The following is a 21514-nucleotide window of genomic DNA, read 5'->3' as shown; positions in this document are numbered from 1 at the left end:
TATGTATTCTTATTTAGGATTGTAAATTTGTACATAATATATATGTTTGAAATATTTATCTAATGATATAATATTTAGTCTTTCAAAATCAATTACATTTCAAAGTTCGTTTTATATAATTTAACTCGTTTTAAATCATAGTAGTTACTTTACCGAATAATGTTTTTAATATAAAAACTACATAGTTGATTTATCAAGGGACACGAGTTTATTAAAGTAAGGTACACTTTTGAAATTTAAACGGAAATGATTACTAACTTTTGACTAACTCTCGTTAATGACACTTTTGTAAATCACTTTTACCAAATATTCCGGATACCGTTAAAAAGGAAAGGTTTTCTAAATCAAAGTGGACCTCTCAACAGAGACTCGTAAACATAATTCAATGTAACTGTTAAATCAATCATTTAGTATTATCATATAATTCCATCGATAACTATTAGAATATATTTTGAAACAAATACGTTTATATAAAGTATTATACGTCTAATACTTTGTTAATATTTTCAAGTTATAATATATACACATATACATATATAACCATGTTCGTTCATATAATGGTTCGTGAATCATTGGAATTTGGTCGAGGTTAAATGAGTGTATGAACACAGTTTAAAATTCTTGAGATTCAACTTACAAACTTTGCTTATCGTGTCGGGAATATATAAAGATTAAAGTTTAAATTTGGTCGGAAATTTCCGGGTTGTCACATATATATATATATATATATATATATATATATATATATATATATATATATATATATATATATATATATATATATATATATATATATATATATATATATATATATATATATATATATATATATATATATCTAAAAACCGTCGGCAGCCCACGTGAAAAATTGAGTGTGAACTGTAGTGGAGGGCTCCGCGATCGCGGAGCAAATGCACACAAATATATCGCGGAGATATATAAAAATCTGGTGTTGTTACTCCATGCGATCGCATGGCCATATAGACTAAACCCCATGCAATCGCATGGGGAGTAGGGGGCTGAAATGTGTATAAATTGAGTCGAGTTCTGCTTTTTTGATTCATTCCTCCAACTTACTCCGTAATATTATTAATTATTATTATTATTATTATTTATATTATTATTATTAAATATTATTAAGATTATTATTATAAATCTTAATCTTATTATTAGTATTATACATAAAGTACTTTGATGAGGGTATGCTTGAATTATTTCAAAACGAGTTTTTCGAGCGGGATAGAGCTAAGGAAATTATGGGTTATAGCTATGGAGGTTATGGGTATGATTCGGGGGTATAGCTCGTGAGGCCAACCTAGTGTTTATCTCCGTTGCGTCTACGTACTTTCCTGCAATATTGAATCTCAATATTGATACGTGAGCATTCATATCTTATCTTTTATATAATAATAGTGTATCCCTGAGTAGTGTTCGAGTATATATGTTTATGCATGATGGTATGCTTAATTTCGTCGTTAAATAGTTATGATAAATCACTAATTTAATACATATATTACTGATATAAGGTATATGATATGCATGTCGTTGAAAAGCTGGCGAAAAATTAATAACTTTCCATTTAGAAATCGTGTGGTTTCATTGAACGGATTAAAAGATATGGTCAACTGAATTTTTCATTAATTCTAATGTTATTATTATTATTATTATTACTACTATCGTCGTTATTATTATCGATATTATTATTATCTAATTATTATTATTATTATTATTATTATTATTATTATTATTATTATCATTATTGTCATCAATATAAGTATTATCATTAAAATTGTTATTGTTATTATTCATACTATCGTTATTATCACTATGTTTATTATTAATATTATTATTATAATAATAATTATTATTATTATTATTATTATTATTATTATTATTATTATTATCATTATAATAATTATTAGTATTATCATTATTATTATTATAATTATTATTATTAGTAGCATCATAATTAATATTAGTATCATCTAATTATTATGATTACTATTATTATCATTATTATGAATGCGATATAAAAGAGGACCAAAAGCTATTAAACAAATCGATTAAGAAATAATGAGTATAAGTATCATGATGAAATTAAAATATTGTAAGATATTGATTTAGATAAAAATATCATTTTTATTATTATTATTATTATTATTATTATTATTAAAAGTATCATTAATATTAAAACTATCATTTTTATTAAAATTATCATTTTTAATAGAAATATCATTATTATTATTTTTTTTAGTATTATTAGTATTAAAATTATCATTGTGAATAGAATTATTATTTTATTACAGTTAATATTAAAAAGTATCGTATTATTATCATAATTAGAATTATCATTTTATAATTAAAATCATCATTTGTAAATATAAATATTGTTATTACTATTATTAGTAGAATAATAATAATTATTATTATTACAAAATAATACAAATTTTACTCATTATTATTATTATCAATATTATCTTATCAAATAAATATGTAATACAAAAATATTTTTACCACACGTAATATAATTCCTTTAATAAAACATACCACTATATTTTTATGATATTAAGTGAACTTTATAAATTTTATTACTTAAGATATATAAAAGTATATTTTTATCATATAAAGTTTTTAATATAAATTTTTATTTATTAATATATGACTTGTATTATTTACCCTAACAAAACCTGATAAATATATTAAATATATAAAATGAATATATTTAAGTTATATAATAAACATGTATAGATTTTGGAAGCCATTTTGGGTCAAGTTGACTTTTGTTAACTTTTACATATCGGTCTCGAGCATTAGGATTGTGATACACTACGACTTGACCTAAATTGTTAAAAAGATATTGACCAACATATAATTATATATACTTAATATAGGTTCTTGAATCCTAGGCCAACCTTGCACTTGTTCAGTGCCGTCATTTGCATTATTGCTACAAAATACAGTATCGTGAGTTCATTTGATCCCTTTATATTAAATGCTTTTGCAATATATATTTTTGGGACTGAGAATACATGAAATGCTTTTATAAATGTTTGACAAGATAGACACAAGCAAAACATTTCTCGAATGAATTATTATACAGACAGAAGTTCTGTAAGTTATTATATCGAATATTTCCCCCTGATTATTATAGCTCGGTAACCTAAGAATTAGGGAAATGGCCCCTAATTGACGCAAATCCTAAAGGTAGCTACCGGGTTTAACACCCCCACCCAGAATGTTCGCTAGACAGAAGAGCTAGTGGGCGTGGTGTTTAGTACTTCGAGGTTTATATATTTATTACAGACTGAAAGTTCTGTTTATTTGGGGATATTCATGATGCGCATTAAATGTTAAGGTCGGTTACCAAGCAATAGTTATATATAGAAGGAATGATTTTATACACAGGTTATGTGTATGTTATTTTGTACACGAGATATGTGTACGGTTATTAAAAATCGCGAGGCAACCTACGGGGGAGAAAAGGATACGAACCTACTCTGCCAAGCATTTATGAAAAATGGTTTCGTACACGAGATAGGTGTAATGTATTTAAATCTTGTGGTCTATCAAAATTACTGAATTTTATGGTTTTATGATAAACTTATGAACTCACCAACCTTTTGGTTGACACTTTTAAACATGTTTATTCTCATGTATAAAAGAAATCTTCCGCTGCGCATTTGCTCATTTAAAAGATATTACTTGGAGTCATTCATGGCATATTTCAAAAGACGTGGCATTCGAGTCGTTGAGTTCAACAAGATTATTATTAAGTCATTTATAGTTTGGATATATTATGAAATGGTATGCATGCCTGTCAACTTTCGATGTAATGAAAGTTTGTCTTTTAAAAACGAATGCAATGTTTGTAAAATGTATCATATAGAGGTCAGAACCTCGCAATGTAATCAACTATTGTGAATCTTTTATAATCGATATGAACGGGTCATTTCAATCTAGTGGAGGATCATTCACATGTTCGGGAATGTTTAAAGGTCCCGAACTTAGATCATAGCGAATACAGTGGTTTGGTGAAAGATTCCAAATGTGTTCAATAAGATTATCTCGAAGAAAATGATGATTGCCTTTATCCCTTAGTTCTTTATCCATTCGCATATGTAGTTCAACCCGTTCATGGAAGTCTAAATGTCAAGGACGACGTTGGCGGATAACCTTCTTCGAGACCACAAAATGCACGACCATTATCTTCGGTTATCATATTATGTAACAACACACAAGTATACACAAAATGCACGACCATTGTCGTGTCGGATTTTTAAGAATTGCGAATCGACCTTGAAGTATACCAAAAGCTAGTTCAATATCTTTTCTTGCAGACTCTTGGAATCTTTTAAATTTCTTTGCTTTTGGATCATTGGTATTTTTGAAAGATTTAACAAGAGTTGACCATTCCGGATAAATCCCATCCGCCAAATAATAACATCTACTAAAATGCAATCCATTGACAGTATAGTTACATGGAGGTGACATATCTTTTAGTAACTTGTTAAATAAATCCGATTGATTTAGAACGTTTATGTCGTTGTTTGAACCAGCCGGCACAAAAAAGGAATGCCAAATCCATGTATCATACGAGGCAACTGCCTCTAACATGATTTTTGGGTAACCATGATCACCTGGTGTAAATTCTCCTTTCCAACCAACTGGACAATTTTTCCAACCCCAATGCATACAATCGATGCTCCCTAACAAACCCGAAAAACCATGTATTTCTTTATGTTTAGAAATTAAACGTTGCACATCATTCGCATTTGGTCGTCTCATGTACTCGGCCGAATATAAGTATAAAACACTCTTGCAAAAGTTTTTCAAACATAAATAAGAAGTTGATTCACCCATGTGTAAGTATTCATCAAAAGCATCGGGTGCAACACCGTACGCTAATTGTCTTATAGCGGACGTACATTTTTGGAAAACGTTAAAACCGTATAAACCGGTTGCATCTCGTCTTTGTTTAAAATAAGTAATATAATCGGATATAGATTCTTGATTAAAATTGATTATACCTCGACATATACAGATGAACAAAGACTTGCTCATACGAAAACGTCGCCGGAACCTATCGAGTGGGAAAGTAAGGGTGTCGAAAAAATAATCGTTGAATAGTTGTCTAGCTTTTCCTTCTCGATCTCTAGGAAAGTGTCTTCTAGGAGCTTTAGGTATCGATACAACTTCACCTTCGGCTTCATCTTCTTCTTCTAAAAAATCAATTACATCGAGTACGTTGGATTATATGCACTTGCAAGTGCTAATGCCTCTTCATAATTTTCGTTATCTCGATCCATTAACGAATATATTTTTTATAAACTGTTTTAAGTATTGATAGTTGAAGTGTTAAATAATGTACGAAATGAGTATGTATTTATAGTGTGCAACTTTGAAAAAAAAAAAAAAGGCTAGTTTCAAACGGGTTTATTCCCTTTTGGGCCCCACCACAGCGTCTTCAAGATTGTCAATACACCGCATATTGAACCACGGTCACCCCAACTGCGCCCACCCACGACCGCTAACATCAGCGCCGTTCAACTGTGGGGCAACGGCGGAGCAACGAAGCTCCCTCTGTGAGTGGTCTTAGAGCACACGTTAAACACCCATTTCTCTATTAGGTTATAACTTAGTAGGTTTTCAGCTGCAAAAATTAAATACGAAGTTGTTGGGAATTTGGAATCTGAGATTGTATAGTGCTTATATTTATGGGATAGGGAATGGTAGACAAGGCTATTACTCAAACAGCCTCCATTTTAGTTGAGTTGAAGCCTTTTCTTAATTAAAATTCTGTTTTTTTCAAAAAAAAAAAAAAAAAAAACAACATTTTTCTTCAATATGTTTATAGAGAATACTGTTATAAAATATCTAGATTGTGTTATAAAATATCTAGATTGGATGTTAATTTTATTATTATTATATTTCTTGCATAGTAATATTTTATACTATAAATAGACATGTATGGTAACCATTTAAGGTGCACCATTTCTCTTGAAATATCAATATCAATATTTCTTCTCTCCTTCTTCTCTCTTTTTCTCTCTTTGTTCTTATAACCATTAAAGGTAGTTATAAGCCTACTGAATTATAACACGTTATCAGCACGAAAAGCTTAGTGTAATTAAAAGATATCTCAAACGATCACGAATCACTAATCAAGGTATGAAATTATTAATAATTTTCAGACTCGAATATATCAAATTTTGGACTACTAACATTTATATTTATGTTATTTAAGTTATATATGGTCGGTTATACCACCTGAATTATATTTCTGTAATCTAACTTTTACTAACTTCACTAACATTTATATTTATGTTATTTAAGTTATATATGGTCGGTTATACCACCTGAATTATATTTCTGTAATCTAACTTTTACTAACTTCACTAACATTTATATTTATGTTATTTAAGTTATATATGGTCAGTTATACCACCTGAATTATATTTTCTGTAATCTAACTCTTATTAACTTCACTAACATTTATATTTATGTTAATAAGACCTCATGATTGTACGCAACACGTCATTTGACAACACGGTACTTTATGTACGCAACACGTCATTTGACAACACGGTACCATGGGTCGAGATTAATTCCGATCAATACGAATACGACGGGGTCTTTATATGTTATCTAACATTTATGATTACTTATGCAATTAATCATTATTTATTTCATGCATACTAATGTTTATTCTTAAATTTATAATTTTAAAAGTTAAAATAAAAAAATAGTTTGTATTTTTATTAAAAGTAAATCTTAAAAGTTAAAATAAGAAAAAGTAGTTTGTACTTTTATTAAAAGTAAATCTTAAAAGTTAAAATACAAAAAGTAGTTTGTATTTTTATTAAAAGTAAATCTTAAAAGTTAAAATAAGAAAAAGTAGTTTGTATTTTTATTAAAAGTATATCTTAAAAGTTAAAGTAAGAAAAAAAAGTGGATGGTAAAATGGAATAGTTTTTTTTTTTTGTCAAAAATGAAGTATTGAAAATGAAGTGGTCTCCTTCTATAACTAAAAAAAATATATACTTTTATCAAATGAATTTTTTTGTGGCCGACAATTTCAAACACGAGTCCGTATTTAGTTTATCAAGAATATCTCTTGCTTTGGTGAAAGGTCACGATCACGATATCAGGTGTTGTGAAAGAATTAAAAAATTGGTCATGTGGCCTTTTAAAAACTAGAAAAAAAATTTAAACAAAAAATTTTTTTTATATATTTATAATTTACGGGTAACGTAAAAAAAAGGAAGTTTTTTTTTAAAAAAAAAAACAAAGAAAGTGTTTAAATGAGTTTTACAGAAAGGGGGAAAGCAAAGTAAAAAAAAAAAATTTTTTTCCAAACAAAGGTAAATGAAAGTAGGACTTAATACAAGAAAAAAGTAAGCATCTCCTAGACGTGATAAAATCTATCAATGATAAGTATTAGACTTGATGAGCTAAATGTGACAAAAATGTTTCAACATGTCTTATGTTAATTTTCTAAAATAAGTTATTATTATTCCGAGTTTAACACATATACATATGTTAATTAAAAACAACCTTTTTGTTCTTATGTAGTGTTGGGTTGCAATTTTGGTTGTATGCCATAATTCCATCCAGTAGAGTGACAATAGAAAACTTTTGATGATAATCAATAAAAAACTTTTTTCCAAACTTGTCAAATGTTTTGTTAAAAACGTGACCGTTGAAAAAAGGAGGTTGAATAATAAAACTTAAAAAAACAAATTATTTTTTTAAGAGTGTGCATCAAAATGGCCCGTTTAATAATGGGGAGTAAAAATATAGTCAAATTGTTTCAACGAACAAGGGTTCAATTGGATGTCTCTTAAAAAAAATCCGCGGGTACGGGTGATGGATCCAATGGATCCGCATCCACGACCCGCGGGTGCTATCCCTAATTGTGACAAGTACAAATCAACTAAAAGTCTAAAAATAAATGCTCTTATAGGGACCAAATGTTCACAATAATTGCCTAAGCTAGATATGAAACAAATAGTTCATAAAAAAAAAAAGGTCGTTGTGCGTTTTCGGGATGATAGCCGAAATACACTTACAAAAGTAGGTCAGCCGTCAATTCTTTATGGCCATATCAATGTAGATCAATAAAATCATTTATGGTTTTGATAAAAGATTAATTAAAAATTAATTGTTTTTTGGTCTTGGTGTAATGACCCGGAAATTTCCGACCAAATTTAAACTATAATCTTTATATGTTTCCGACACGATAAGCAAAATCTGTAATGTTGAGTCTAGGAAGTTTGAAATCTATATTCAGATAATAAGTTACCCTCTGACTATGCCTGGCAATTCACGAACAATTGTTAAAATATGTGCGTACATATGAATGTGGAAATTTGATATATATAAATTAATAAATTATTATTATAAATATTATTATCATTAATAATATTAGAATAATTAGTATCATTTTTATTAATGACATTATAGTTATATATTTCATAAAAATTATTACAAATATCATTAGTAATAACATTATCATCATATTTGTATTACTATTAGATAAAAATATTAAAGATATTATTATTATATTTATTAAAAGATTAATCATAACTTATATATATATATATAAAAGAAATACTAATAAGAATATAAAGGTAGATAAATAATTAATGATATATATTTGAGTTTATATAAATATATGTACCAAAATAAGATACAGATATCTATACATACATACAGATACGTACACAGTTAAATAGATATACATGTATGTATAATTTCGCCTAATTATATTTATAAATACAGTAGATAGAATTGAGAGTTGTTAAAATTTCGCTATCTGTTATATGCTTTGCTTGTCCGATTCACTTATATACTTCTGATATTAGTTGTGTCCGTGATATTCTGTCTTCCAAAGTCACACTTGCCCTATGCATTAATTGACCTGTTTGTTTTCTTCCTTCTGGCATCGAAAATGACTGCTATCCATTCCTCAATATAAATGAATCAATTACAATCAGGGTGTTAACTCATGTGTTCACTCACGTATTATATACATACCTTCCAAATTCTCTTCTAAATGAACAAACCATAATCGAACACACAGCACCACCTTTGGTGGTTTTCACTTGCAACGATCACCCAAAAACCCTCAACACCTTTTTCGCTACTACTGTTATTTGAGCTTCTATTCGATCACCAAAAAGACCAACATTTAACACCCTTGAACCATCGACTACCATCATTTATTATCGTTTCATATACATATATACGACTGATATATGTTTCCTTTTGTATTAAACCGAAACCCAAAACTTAACTCACCTGCATCAACCGTAAGTCACCCTCACTCTAGTTGTTTAAACCGCCACCTTTACTACAGTAATTCGTCACCTTGATTCACCTTCACAAACCACCATTTGTTATTTCTCGATACTGTTTTCCATCGTGAGCCACCCACCTTCTCTTTCATCCATCAACAACCGACACCCTAATAACCACCACCACCGTAAGCTACAAATGTTTTTTTTTATGTTGCTGTTTCGACCCGTCCAGCCCAAAACACCACTCTATTCGCTGTAAACTGCTGTTGTTACAGTAACGACTCAATGATGAAGATGATGATGTCACAAGAATGGTGACGATGAGAATGAACGATGGAGATGATGGAGTTGGTGATGAAACGATAGATGATGATCTAGTAAATATTTATAAGTCAAAACCGATACCTCACCCATTCCTTTTGATTATTAAATTCTCAACTTTATTAAAGGTGTCGGTATTATTCTCTGTTATATCTTAAGGGAAAAACGTGATTGTAGGCAATCATATTACTTTCTTATGTGGGCCGATTCTCCCAACAATAATCGAGCCATTGGAATTAATAATGAGGATAAGATTAGAGATAAAGTCGTTGGTTTAGGAATTCAAAACAGAAAGTAAGTAATAGCGGAATGGTGAGGATTGTTTATGTTATACGAGAGGTCCCTGGTTCGAAACACGTCTTAGGCGAATATATATTTTTTTAAGAAAGCTGGGCTGTTGGCAAAAGTGAGGTATTGGGCCGAGATTCAATTGCTATTGGGCCGAAGTCTTCCATTTAGTGTTGGGTCAGGTGAATGCCTCTTAAACCGTAAACTATGGGACTAGTCAGATAGGTTTTATGAAGTTGAAGAAGAGAAAAAGAAAAAAAAAAAAAAAAAAAAAAAAATATTATAAACACAAAGAAAACAAGTTATACATAGATTTAAGTTGGAGATTAAATCAGAAAAGTTGGATATCCCAGATGTTTGAGGTGTTAGTGGTTTTGTGAGTGAGGGGTCTCAAGTTCAAGTCTTGTCCGAAGCATTATTTTTGGGAAAAGCTTTAAGGTAGTATTATAATTATTTTTATTATTATTATTATTAGTATGGTTATCATTATAATCAAATACGATTTTTATTACTAATATAAACATTATTTTACCATATAAATTCTATTTATATAAAACTATACTTAAAAGTAATATTACATATAAATATGTATTAATCATATTAACAATCTATATATAAATATTTATATACAACAAATTAGGTATTTTAAAATAATAAGTTATATTAATAAAATCATACAAATATCAACCTTTTGAATATATACACAAATTAAATATATATATAATACATGAAATTGTTTGATTACAAGTATATGTATTAATATATATATATATAAATGATATAGGTTCGTGAATCCGAGGCCAACCTTATAATTGATCAATGATGTTATATGTATTTTTACTACAAAATACATTAGGTGAGTATATAGTCCCACTTTTAAACTCTAAATATTTCGGGATGAGAATACATGTATTTTATGTTTTACGTTATGGACACAAGTAACTGAAAAATATATTCTACGTTGAGTTGTACCACTGGCATACTTCCCTGTAGCTTGGTAACTAATATTTACAGCGGTATTGTAAACGCGAATCCTGTTGATAGATCTATCGGGCCTGACAACCCCAACCGGACTGGACGACCAGTATTCAACGGTTGCACAGTACTTCGTTTCGTGACTACACATGGTACAGTGTAGTAAGATTTCATAATAAAGGGAATATGCGACGTGATTAAATGTTAAGTATGGTTACCAAGTGCTCAACCACTTAGAATATTTTTATTAAAATGTTTACATATGAAATCTTGTGGTCCATTGTTATAACGCTGCTAGCATCAAACCTATATATCTCACCAACTTTATGTTGACTTTTTAAAGCATGTTATTCTCAGGTACGAATTAAGTCTTCCGCTGTGCATTAGCTCATATTAAGGACATTACTTGGAGTCGATCATCGCGATGGGACCAACTGTTGATGATATCGTCCGGGAGGATAAGGACGGGTCTTTACAGGTGGTATCAGAGCGTTGGTCTTAGTGAACCAGGTCTTGCATTAGTGTGTCTGACTAGTAGTTGTTAGGATACATTAGTGAGTCTGGACTTTGACCGTGTCTATTTGTCAAAAAGTTTTGCTTATCATTTTTAGTCAGAAACCATCTGCTTATCATCCTTAGGGAATTGCCTGCTCATCAATCTTAAGTCTAGACACGTCTTATTGCATTTAGTGCATTGATAGTGTATAGACTAGAATTCATATCTTAGCGCATCTGTAGACTTGCCTGATGTATGCCGTAGGTTCTTCTGTAGTCTACGAAATCTTTGTTATTATAGATATTCTATATAGCTAGAATATCATCCGATATCCGAAAATCATTTCACATCGACGATCCCTTCCATCCACCAAACTGCTCGTTTGACGATGAACCTGAAAGCACTTACCGGCGAACCTGTTCGAGAAACCATTTAACCTCTCATTTCTAGAAATATCCCGTTACGATTATATATTATCCTATAATTCGAATCTTACTCACCCGCTCGTTTCAATCGTCAATCATCCCGATATAAAATAAGAAGTTAACGAACTACGTGATCGAGTAATGGCTTTGGAGAATCTGGTGTGGAGACACCAGCAGCAGCACCAGCAGCATAATCCGTACCACCATCATCAACGCCGACAATACCCTTATCACCCCAACCACAATCACGTCATAAATCTCAACGTCACGATCTGTACCTCGGATATCAATATCACACGCTTCGATATCATCATCTGTACTTCAAGTATACTCCTTGTTTTACATATCGTTCTACATCGATTAATTTCGTTCTACGTATTGTTCTATCTCATTTACTTTCGTCCGGCATGGCAATTATGTAATCTCTAAAGTTTTAGAGATCATGTAATCAAGTGTTAACAATAAATCAAATGAGTATAAAATCTTATTGACTCATTAAATCCATAATTACATCTGAAGAAAATATATATGCAAGTATATTTTCATAAAGATCGTAATTAAAAAAAAATTTCTTTCGTACAAACTGTTAATGATGAAAATATTTTAACGGGTGGGTAGTACCCGAGAAATATTTAGAATTCACACTAATAAGTTACACTGTACATTCTTCGACTCTGATTCAACAGTCAGTCACTATCCTACTTGTATCCATAGATATACGTATCCGTTCACCACAGAATCCATTTTCGTTCAATTTCATATTTGGATTTTTACCTATCAGAATCCACCAAGTGGCATAATAAAGAAAACATTGGACAAAATAAAATTTGTTAGAAACAAACGAATTAACTAATTGAAATTTTGTTAAGAATTCACGCTAACTGTTCCAGCTAACTGTTCCTAGCTAACTGATTACATTTTATTTATCGCAATTTAATTATCGCAATTTTATTTATCGTCATTTAATTTCTGTTATTTACTTTACGCATTTAATTTATCGTCATTTAATTTCTGTTATTTACTTTTACGCACTATAAATAACGAGACACGTATGCAAGGTTTCGACTTATCATATCGACCCATCTATATATATATTTCGGAACAACCGTAGACACTCTATATGTGAAGGTGGGAGTTGGCTATACAGGGTCGGAGTTGATTCCAAATATATATATACTTTGAGTTGTGATCGACACTGAGACCGGTACACGGGTCACGATATGTATTATTTAATTCGAATATTTTATATTAAATTATATATGAATCATTGAACCATCAGACTATTGGACTGCTAACTTTGGACAATTAAAATGAATTAAATTAAAATATTGATTATAACATATGAAATTAAATAATTCTTCAAGCTTGCCACTTGATTTCATCCTAAACCTCATTTGTATCTCGACGTTTACAATCCGCGTACAAACCTATCAGGATTCTTGAAAATACCTCAATCGAGAAGTTGAACCGACCGCACTTCATCTACAGAAGAAAAGATCTATACACATAAAAACCTCTTGAACCCAAAGTCATAGTTTAACACGTACCGCGACAAATTCTTTAGCATTTATTAGCAAAAACAACCTTACGATTTCTTTTCAAAGTAGCCAATTTTGTCACAGCTTCAACAGAACAACTTCGACCTTTCATTCGAATAAGTCTTATTATAACTTTGATATCTACGATTGGTTTTCCTCATCGTTACCGGGGAACCTTTCATACTCCGCCATGTTATCATCAGCATTTAATCATCTAAAAACACAATTCGCCCAAAAACACCTCGGATTGATAATCGACGATTCAGATATGACTGCATTAAATGCAGAGGAAACAGTAAAATTTTAGATGGCCTAAATGGCCAAAAGTTTGATGATAAATAAGGGAATGTTAGGAACGCTCGATAGAAAATTTAGTGCTGAAAAATGGATTGAGCTAACTGTGAAGGAAACAAAGAACAAATACAAGGAATGAACCAGCCTTCAAATAATGCAAATGATTCAGTGTCTGTTGAAACCGTCAGTATGAACCCTACTCCTTATTCTAAACTTTTTCAGATGATATTATTCATCATCATCTTATCTTAGATATTATAAGATATCTTCATATTTTCCGCTATACATATTCTCCATATTTCTAAAGATATTTTCACAACTATTCCTATCTGCAATCATCTATCTCCCCGTAATATCTGCGTTACAACATAAAAGAAACTGTGTTAGTTTCTAGATTCTGAAATCTTCAAGTTTAAAATATGAATGTTTTGAAGTAGTGTTGGGAACTGATGCATGAATTAGTATAATCTAATGACACTTGATCAACGTCATTATATTACAGTAAGTCATGTTGAGTTTCTAATGGAATGTGATGATTCACAGTACCATCATCATGTGCCATGTTACATGGCCCTTACATTCTATCTAATCCCCAAACGTATTAGGAACATATCGTCTTGATAGTTCGATCTTTTTCAGGATATTCTGGTAGTTGGACAAATCAAAATCGTGCCATTACCATTTTTTTTAAGAGCATTAGCTATACCTACGAATTTCAGATCATTACTCGCTTGACTTGAGGACGGGAAGAAGAAACGAAGGGACAAAGTCCCGAAATAGAAATTGGAGTATAAATCGCAGCAAATAGAAGAGAGTATTAACTGTGGATGACAATGATTATAGAAGACAGAAGCAGGAACATCGAAGTATAAGGGAAGATATCAAACTCAACAACCACTCAGAAATTACAAACCGTGTATATCAATACGTATTGCAACGTAAAGGCACGGGAGAATTAGAAACATTATAATTCCAAGAAAATCATAAAAGTGAATAGATTCTTCTGGCGGCAGATGAAATAGAAGAATGAAAGATATGAAAGTTAGAAGTATAATAAGAATCAGGATTGGATGAAGCATATTAAGGAATAAGTAGAGGAAGAAAGAATAGAAGGTGTGGAGAATAAGGAAACGGAGGAGGTAGATTTATAGTGAAATATCCGACAGAGAAATCAAAACAGATTGCCACATTAAATCAAAGAAGATCCCGTTTTTCCTAAATTGCCGAAGAGCCAAATCTTATTCCGTAAGATTTTCCCTAAATCCCTTGAATTCCAGAAATCAACCTTGACTACATCACCGGTTAAGTCAAATCTGCATTTATTCATTTTCACTCTTATGTGATAGCTTCACTCGTACGCTTCACATGATCGAATCGTTTTATCTACATTACTCAATGATGATAAAACTCCATTATCACCTCATATGCGTCATGAAAACATTCTTATTGTTATCCATGACGACCTCTATCAAATTTCGGGGACGAAATTTCTTTAACGGGTAGGTACTGTAATGACCCGGAAATTTCCGACCAAATTTAAACTATAATCTTTATATGTTTCCGACACGATAAGCAAAATCTGTAATGTTGAGTCTAGGAAGTTTGAAATCTATATTCAGATAATAAGTTACCCTCTGACTATGCCTGGCAATTCACGAACAATTGTTAAAATATGTGCGTACATATGAATGTGGAAATTTGATATATATAAATTAATAAATTATTATTATAAATATTATTATCATTAATAATATTAGAATAATTAGTATCATTTTTATTAATGACATTATAGTTATATATTTCATAAAAATTATTACAAATATCATTAGTAATAACATTATCATCATATTTGTATTACTATTAGATAAAAATATTAAAGATATTATTATTATATTTATTAAAAGATTAATCATAACTTATATATATATATATAAAAGAAATACTAATAAGAATATAAAGGTAGATAAATAATTAATGATATATATTTGAGTTTATATAAATATATGTACCAAAATAAGATACAGATATCTATACATACATACAGATACGTACACAGTTAAATAGATATACATGTATGTATAATTTCGCCTAATTATATTTATAAATACAGTAGATAGAATTGAGAGTTGTTAAAATTTCGCTATCTGTTATATGCTTTGCTTGTCCGATTCACTTATATACTTCTGATATTAGTTGTGTCCGTGATATTCTGTCTTCCAAAGTCACACTTGCCCTATGCATTAATTGACCTGTTTGTTTTCTTCCTTCTGGCATCGAAAATGACTGCTATCCATTCCTCAATATAAATGAATCAATTACAATCAGGGTGTTAACTCATGTGTTCACTCACGTATTATATACATACCTTCCAAATTCTCTTCTAAATGAACAAACCATAATCGAACACACAGCACCACCTTTGGTGGTTTTCACTTGCAACGATCACCCAAAAACCCTCAACACCTTTTTCGCTACTACTGTTATTTGAGCTTCTATTCGATCACCAAAAAGACCAACATTTAACACCCTTGAACCATCGACTACCATCATTTATTATCGTTTCATATACATATATACGACTGATATATGTTTCCTTTTGTATTAAACCGAAACCCAAAACTTAACTCACCTGCATCAACCGTAAGTCACCCTCACTCTAGTTGTTTAAACCGCCACCTTTACTACAGTAATTCGTCACCTTGATTCACCTTCACAAACCACCATTTGTTATTTCTCGATACTGTTTTCCATCGTGAGCCACCCACCTTCTCTTTCATCCATCAACAACCGACACCCTAATAACCACCACCACCGTAAGCTACAAATGTTTTTTTTTATGTTGCTGTTTCGACCCGTCCAGCCCAAAACACCACTCTATTCGCTGTAAACTGCTGTTGTTACAGTAACGACTCAATGATGAAGATGATGATGTCACAAGAATGGTGACGATGAGAATGAACGATGGAGATGATGGAGTTGGTGATGAAACGATAGATGATGATCTAGTAAATATTTATAAGTCAAAACCGATACCTCACCCATTCCTTTTGATTATTAAATTCTCAACTTTATTAAAGGTGTCGGTATTATTCTCTGTTATATCTTAAGGGAAAAACGTGATTGTAGGCAATCATATTACTTTCTTATGTGGGCCGATTCTCCCAACAATAATCGAGCCATTGGAATTAATAATGAGGATAAGATTAGAGATAAAGTCGTTGGTTTAGGAATTCAAAACAGAAAGTAAGTAATAGCGGAATGGTGAGGATTGTTTATGTTATACGAGAGGTCCCTGGTTCGAAACACGTCTTAGGCGAATATATATTTTTTTAAGAAAGCTGGGCTGTTGGCAAAAGTGAGGTATTGGGCCGAGATTCAATTGCTATTGGGCCGAAGTCTTCCATTTAGTGTTGGGTCAGGTGAATGCCTCTTAAACCGTAAACTATGGGACTAGTCAGATAGGTTTTATGAAGTTGAAGAAGAGAAAAAGAAAAAAAAAAAAAAAAAAAAAATATTATAAACACAAAGAAAACAAGTTATACATAGATTTAAGTTGGAGATTAAATCAGAAAAGTTGGATATCCCAGATGTTTGAGGTGTTAGTGGTTTTGTGAGTGAGGGGTCTCAAGTTCAAGTCTTGTCCGAAGCATTATTTTTGGGAAAAGCTTTAAGGTAGTATTATAATTATTTTTATTATTATTATTATTAGTATGGTTATCATTATAATCAAATACGATTTTTATTACTAATATAAACATTATTTTACCATATAAATTCTATTTATATAAAACTATACTTAAAAGTAATATTACATATAAATATGTATTAATCATATTAACAATCTATATATAAATATTTATATACAACAAATTAGGTATTTTAAAATAATAAGTTATATTAATAAAATCATACAAATATCAACCTTTTGAATATATACACAAATTAAATATATATATAATACATGAAATTGTTTGATTACAAGTATATGTATTAATATATATATATATATAAATGATATAGGTTCGTGAATCCGAGGCCAACCTTATAATTGATCAATGATGTTATATGTATTTTTACTACAAAATACATTAGGTGAGTATATAGTCCCACTTTTAAACTCTAAATATTTCGGGATGAGAATACATGTATTTTATGTTTTACGTTATGGACACAAGTAACTGAAAAATATATTCTACGTTGAGTTGTACCACTGGCATACTTCCCTGTAGCTTGGTAACTAATATTTACAGCGGTATTGTAAACGCGAATCCTGTTGATAGATCTATCGGGCCTGACAACCCCAACCGGACTGGACGACCAGTATTCAACGGTTGCACAGTACTTCGTTTCGTGACTACACATGGTACAGTGTAGTAAGATTTCATAATAAAGGGAATATGCGACGTGATTAAATGTTAAGTATGGTTACCAAGTGCTCAACCACTTAGAATATTTTTATTAAAATGTTTACATATGAAATCTTGTGGTCCATTGTTATAACGCTGCTAGCATCAAACCTATATATCTCACCAACTTTATGTTGACTTTTTAAAGCATGTTATTCTCAGGTACGAATTAAGTCTTCCGCTGTGCATTAGCTCATATTAAGGACATTACTTGGAGTCGATCATCGCGATGGGACCAACTGTTGATGATATCGTCCGGGAGGATAAGGACGGGTCTTTACACTTGGATTCTCGGTAACAAAAGCAAAGGTTGTTTTTGGTTGCCACAACAAACAAGACAGAGGTTGTTGACTTTTGTTGTTAAACATGGCACAAGTGAACAATAACAATAGATTATTGTTTTTGAAAAGAATAATGATGCGTTAATTTTATTGTATAAAATAAAATTAAAGAAAATGGTTTTCATTGATGACTATGAACAAACGCAAACAAAGTGTTTGTGGTATTTGGTGATTAAAAAAAAAGTGCATCTAAAGCTTCTACTGAAAATAATATGCATCTAAAGCTTCTACTGAAAATTAATGTGCAAGGTACAACGTATAACTATATGGTCAAATTCATTTGAGCCTTCGGAGTCACAAGTATATGATGTATATATATATTACTCAATTAACAAAATAGTAAATCTAAATTAATTCATATTAATAGTAAAACGAAATTAATTAATTTACTATTCACATAAAAAAGCGCATATGATAAAAAGCGCATCGCATATGATAAGCGCATATGATAAAAAGCGAATATGATGAAAAGCACAACGCATATGATGAAAATCGCATATGATTAAAAGCGCATATGGTGAAAAACACAGCGCATATGATTAAAAGCGTATATGGTGAAAAGGATATATGATAAAAAAAAACACATATGGTGATTTATAAAATAAAAAAAAATAAAACATATGGTGATTAATGGAAAGCACATATGGTGATTAATGAAAAGTATATTGTGAAAAAGAATCACAAATGTTTCTTGAAAGAATTCAAGGTAAGATATATGAACCAATTCATCCATCATGTGAACCATTTTGATATTTCATGGTTCTAATAGACGCATCTAGCGGATGGTCTCATATTTGTATGTTATCAAGCCGTAATATGGCATTTGCAAAGTTTCTTGCACAAATTATTAAATTGAGAACACATTATTCTGATTACACCATTAAAAGGATGAGACTTGATAATGCTGGTGAGTTAACATCTCAAGTATTTAATAATCATTATATATCTACAGGGATTGTTATTGAACATCCAGTTGCTCATGTGCATACACAAAATTGGTTTAGCTGAATCAATAGATAAACGCTTACAGCTAATAACTAGACAATTGATAATGAGTACAAATCTCTCAATATTTATATGTGGACATGTAAATTTACATGCTGCGACATTAATTCGCATTATACCATGTGGAAGTCGTAAATATTTTCACTTAATACTTGATTTTGGCCAAGAGCCAAATATTTTCTACCTTAAAACATTGGTTGTGCAGTGTATGTTCCAATTGTATCACCACAACACAATAAAATGGTTCTTCAAAGAAAGATGATAATATATTTTGGATATAAAACATCTTCAATCATAAGATATATTGAACCCATGATGGGTGATGTTTTTACAGCACGTTTTGCTGATTGTCATTTTAATAAAACATTGTTCCCTAGATTAGGGGGAGAAATAAAAATAAAAAATAAAATGATGCTTCATGATGTGAACATCAATTAAGGTATATTGAACTCGCACAAAAGAATGTGAAACGAAAGTTCAAAAATAATGCATATGCAAGAACTTGCAAATTAATTACTTTATGCATTTACAGATATAAAAAAGTGACTAAATCATATATACCAGCGATAAATGCTCCAGCTCGAACTGAAATTCCAAAAGCTGGCAATAATGTCACTGTTGAGTCTTTGCCACGCATCAAACGTGGAAGATCAATTGGTTCCGAAGATAAAAATCCTCGAAAAAGAAAATCAGCTGATAATGAGGTAAGAGAAAGTGTTCAAGAAGAACCACAAATCAATATTCCTTCTGCAGAGGATATTGATAAATGTAAATACTAAAATTGCGATAAATTATGCAATATTATGGAACCGAAATGAAACTAAAATCTCTATGAGATATTTTCATATAATGTTACAATGACATCATGAATAAAGATGATGATCTGGAACTAAAATCTGTCATTGAATATACAAAATGGACATGATTGAGCTCAATGGAAAGGAGCAATAAGAGCTGAATTCGAATCGCTCGATAAAAGAAAAGTTTTCGGATCAATCGTTATCACTTTTAAAGATGTGAAACGTATGGGATACAAATGAATTTTTATCCGAAAAGAAATGTGCAAATGAAGTTACAAGGCAAAACTAGACTTGTAACTCAATATTTCTCACAAAGACCAGAAATGAATTAGGAGAAAAAATTATCCTCCTGTAATGGATACAATTACTTATTAGATACTTAATCAACCTGGTAGTTATTTAAATGCATCTCATGAATGTTGTTACTACTTATCTGTATAGATCACTTAATAGTGATATATATGAATATACCTAAAGGGTTAAGGTATCATAAGCATCTAATGTAAAACTCAAGGGAATATATTCCATTAAATCACAAAGATTTCTAAGTGGGTTTATACAAACGGGACGTATGTGGTATAACCGATTAAATGACTACTTGATAAAAAAAGGGTATAAATATAAACTTATTTTGCACGTATGTTTTATAAAAACAATGTTCGGATATGAGATCGTAGTTGTTTATGTCAATGTTCTTAACATCATATGAACAAATAAAGAGATCTATGAAATCATTCAACTTCTAAAGAATTATTTTGAAATGAAAGATCTTGAAAAAACCAAGTATTACCTTGGATTGCAAATTGAGCATATGCCTAATGGTTTACTTGTACATCAAACAACTTATACCGAAAAGATTTTAAAACATTTTTTTTAAAGACAAACTCATTGTTGTTAGATCACTCAATATTGACACTGATCTATTTCATCCCTGCGAAGATCATGAAAATTTTAACAGATCGGAAGTTCTATATTTTAGTGCAATTGAGGTTCTTATGTATCTTATAGATTATACAAGATCTGACATTTCTTTTGCAGTTAATTTGTTGACAAGGTTCAGCTCAGCCCCTACCAAAAGACATTGGAATGGGATCAAACAAATAGTTTGATACCTTCGGGGAACTACTGATTTATAATTATTTTATTCTAACAACTCGAAACAAGATTTGTTTGGTTATACAGATGCAGATTATTTATCCGATCTACATAAAGCTAAATCTCAAACTGGATATGTATTCCTAAATGGAGGCACCGCAATATCATGACGTTCTCAAAACAAACACTTGTTGCAACATCATCAAATCATGCCGAAGTGATTGCATTACA

At 30.5% G+C, this 21514-nt stretch overlaps 1 protein-coding gene across 1 annotated transcript; it reads right to left on the bottom strand.

Moving 5' to 3' along the window:
- Window positions 1–4132: 4132 nt before the first annotated feature.
- On the bottom strand, window positions 4133–5306 carry LOC139853415 (uncharacterized). The gene is made up of 3 exons (XM_071842808.1): window positions 5261–5306; window positions 4308–5219; window positions 4133–4206 (listed from the first exon to the last, which is right to left on the bottom strand). Exons 1-3 carry the CDS (start codon window positions 5304–5306, stop codon window positions 4133–4135), a joined length of 1032 nt encoding a protein of 343 aa, XP_071698909.1.
- Between the last annotated feature and the right edge of the window lie 16208 nt (window positions 5307–21514).

This window comes from Rutidosis leptorrhynchoides, chromosome 6, assembly GCF_046630445.1.
Source record: "Rutidosis leptorrhynchoides isolate AG116_Rl617_1_P2 chromosome 6, CSIRO_AGI_Rlap_v1, whole genome shotgun sequence".
NCBI classification, from domain to species: domain Eukaryota; kingdom Viridiplantae; phylum Streptophyta; class Magnoliopsida; order Asterales; family Asteraceae; genus Rutidosis; species Rutidosis leptorrhynchoides.
Note: the sequence above shows the minus strand (reverse complement) of the source record. Positions and strands in the feature narration are given on the sequence as shown.

Bases quoted from the DNA above. Each gene is read 5' to 3' on its own strand.
- LOC139853415 (XM_071842808.1), bottom strand. From the start codon at position 5,306: ATGGATCGAGATAACGAAAATTATGAAGAGGCATTAGCACTTGCAA. The intron at 5,220-5,260 runs GTGCATATAATC...TTGATTTTTTAG, and splicing joins AGAGGCATTAGCACTTGCAA to AAGAAGAAGATGAAGCCGAA. The intron at 4,207-4,307 runs GTATACTTCAAG...TGATAACCGAAG, and splicing joins AGATATTGAACTAGCTTTTG to ATAATGGTCGTGCATTTTGT.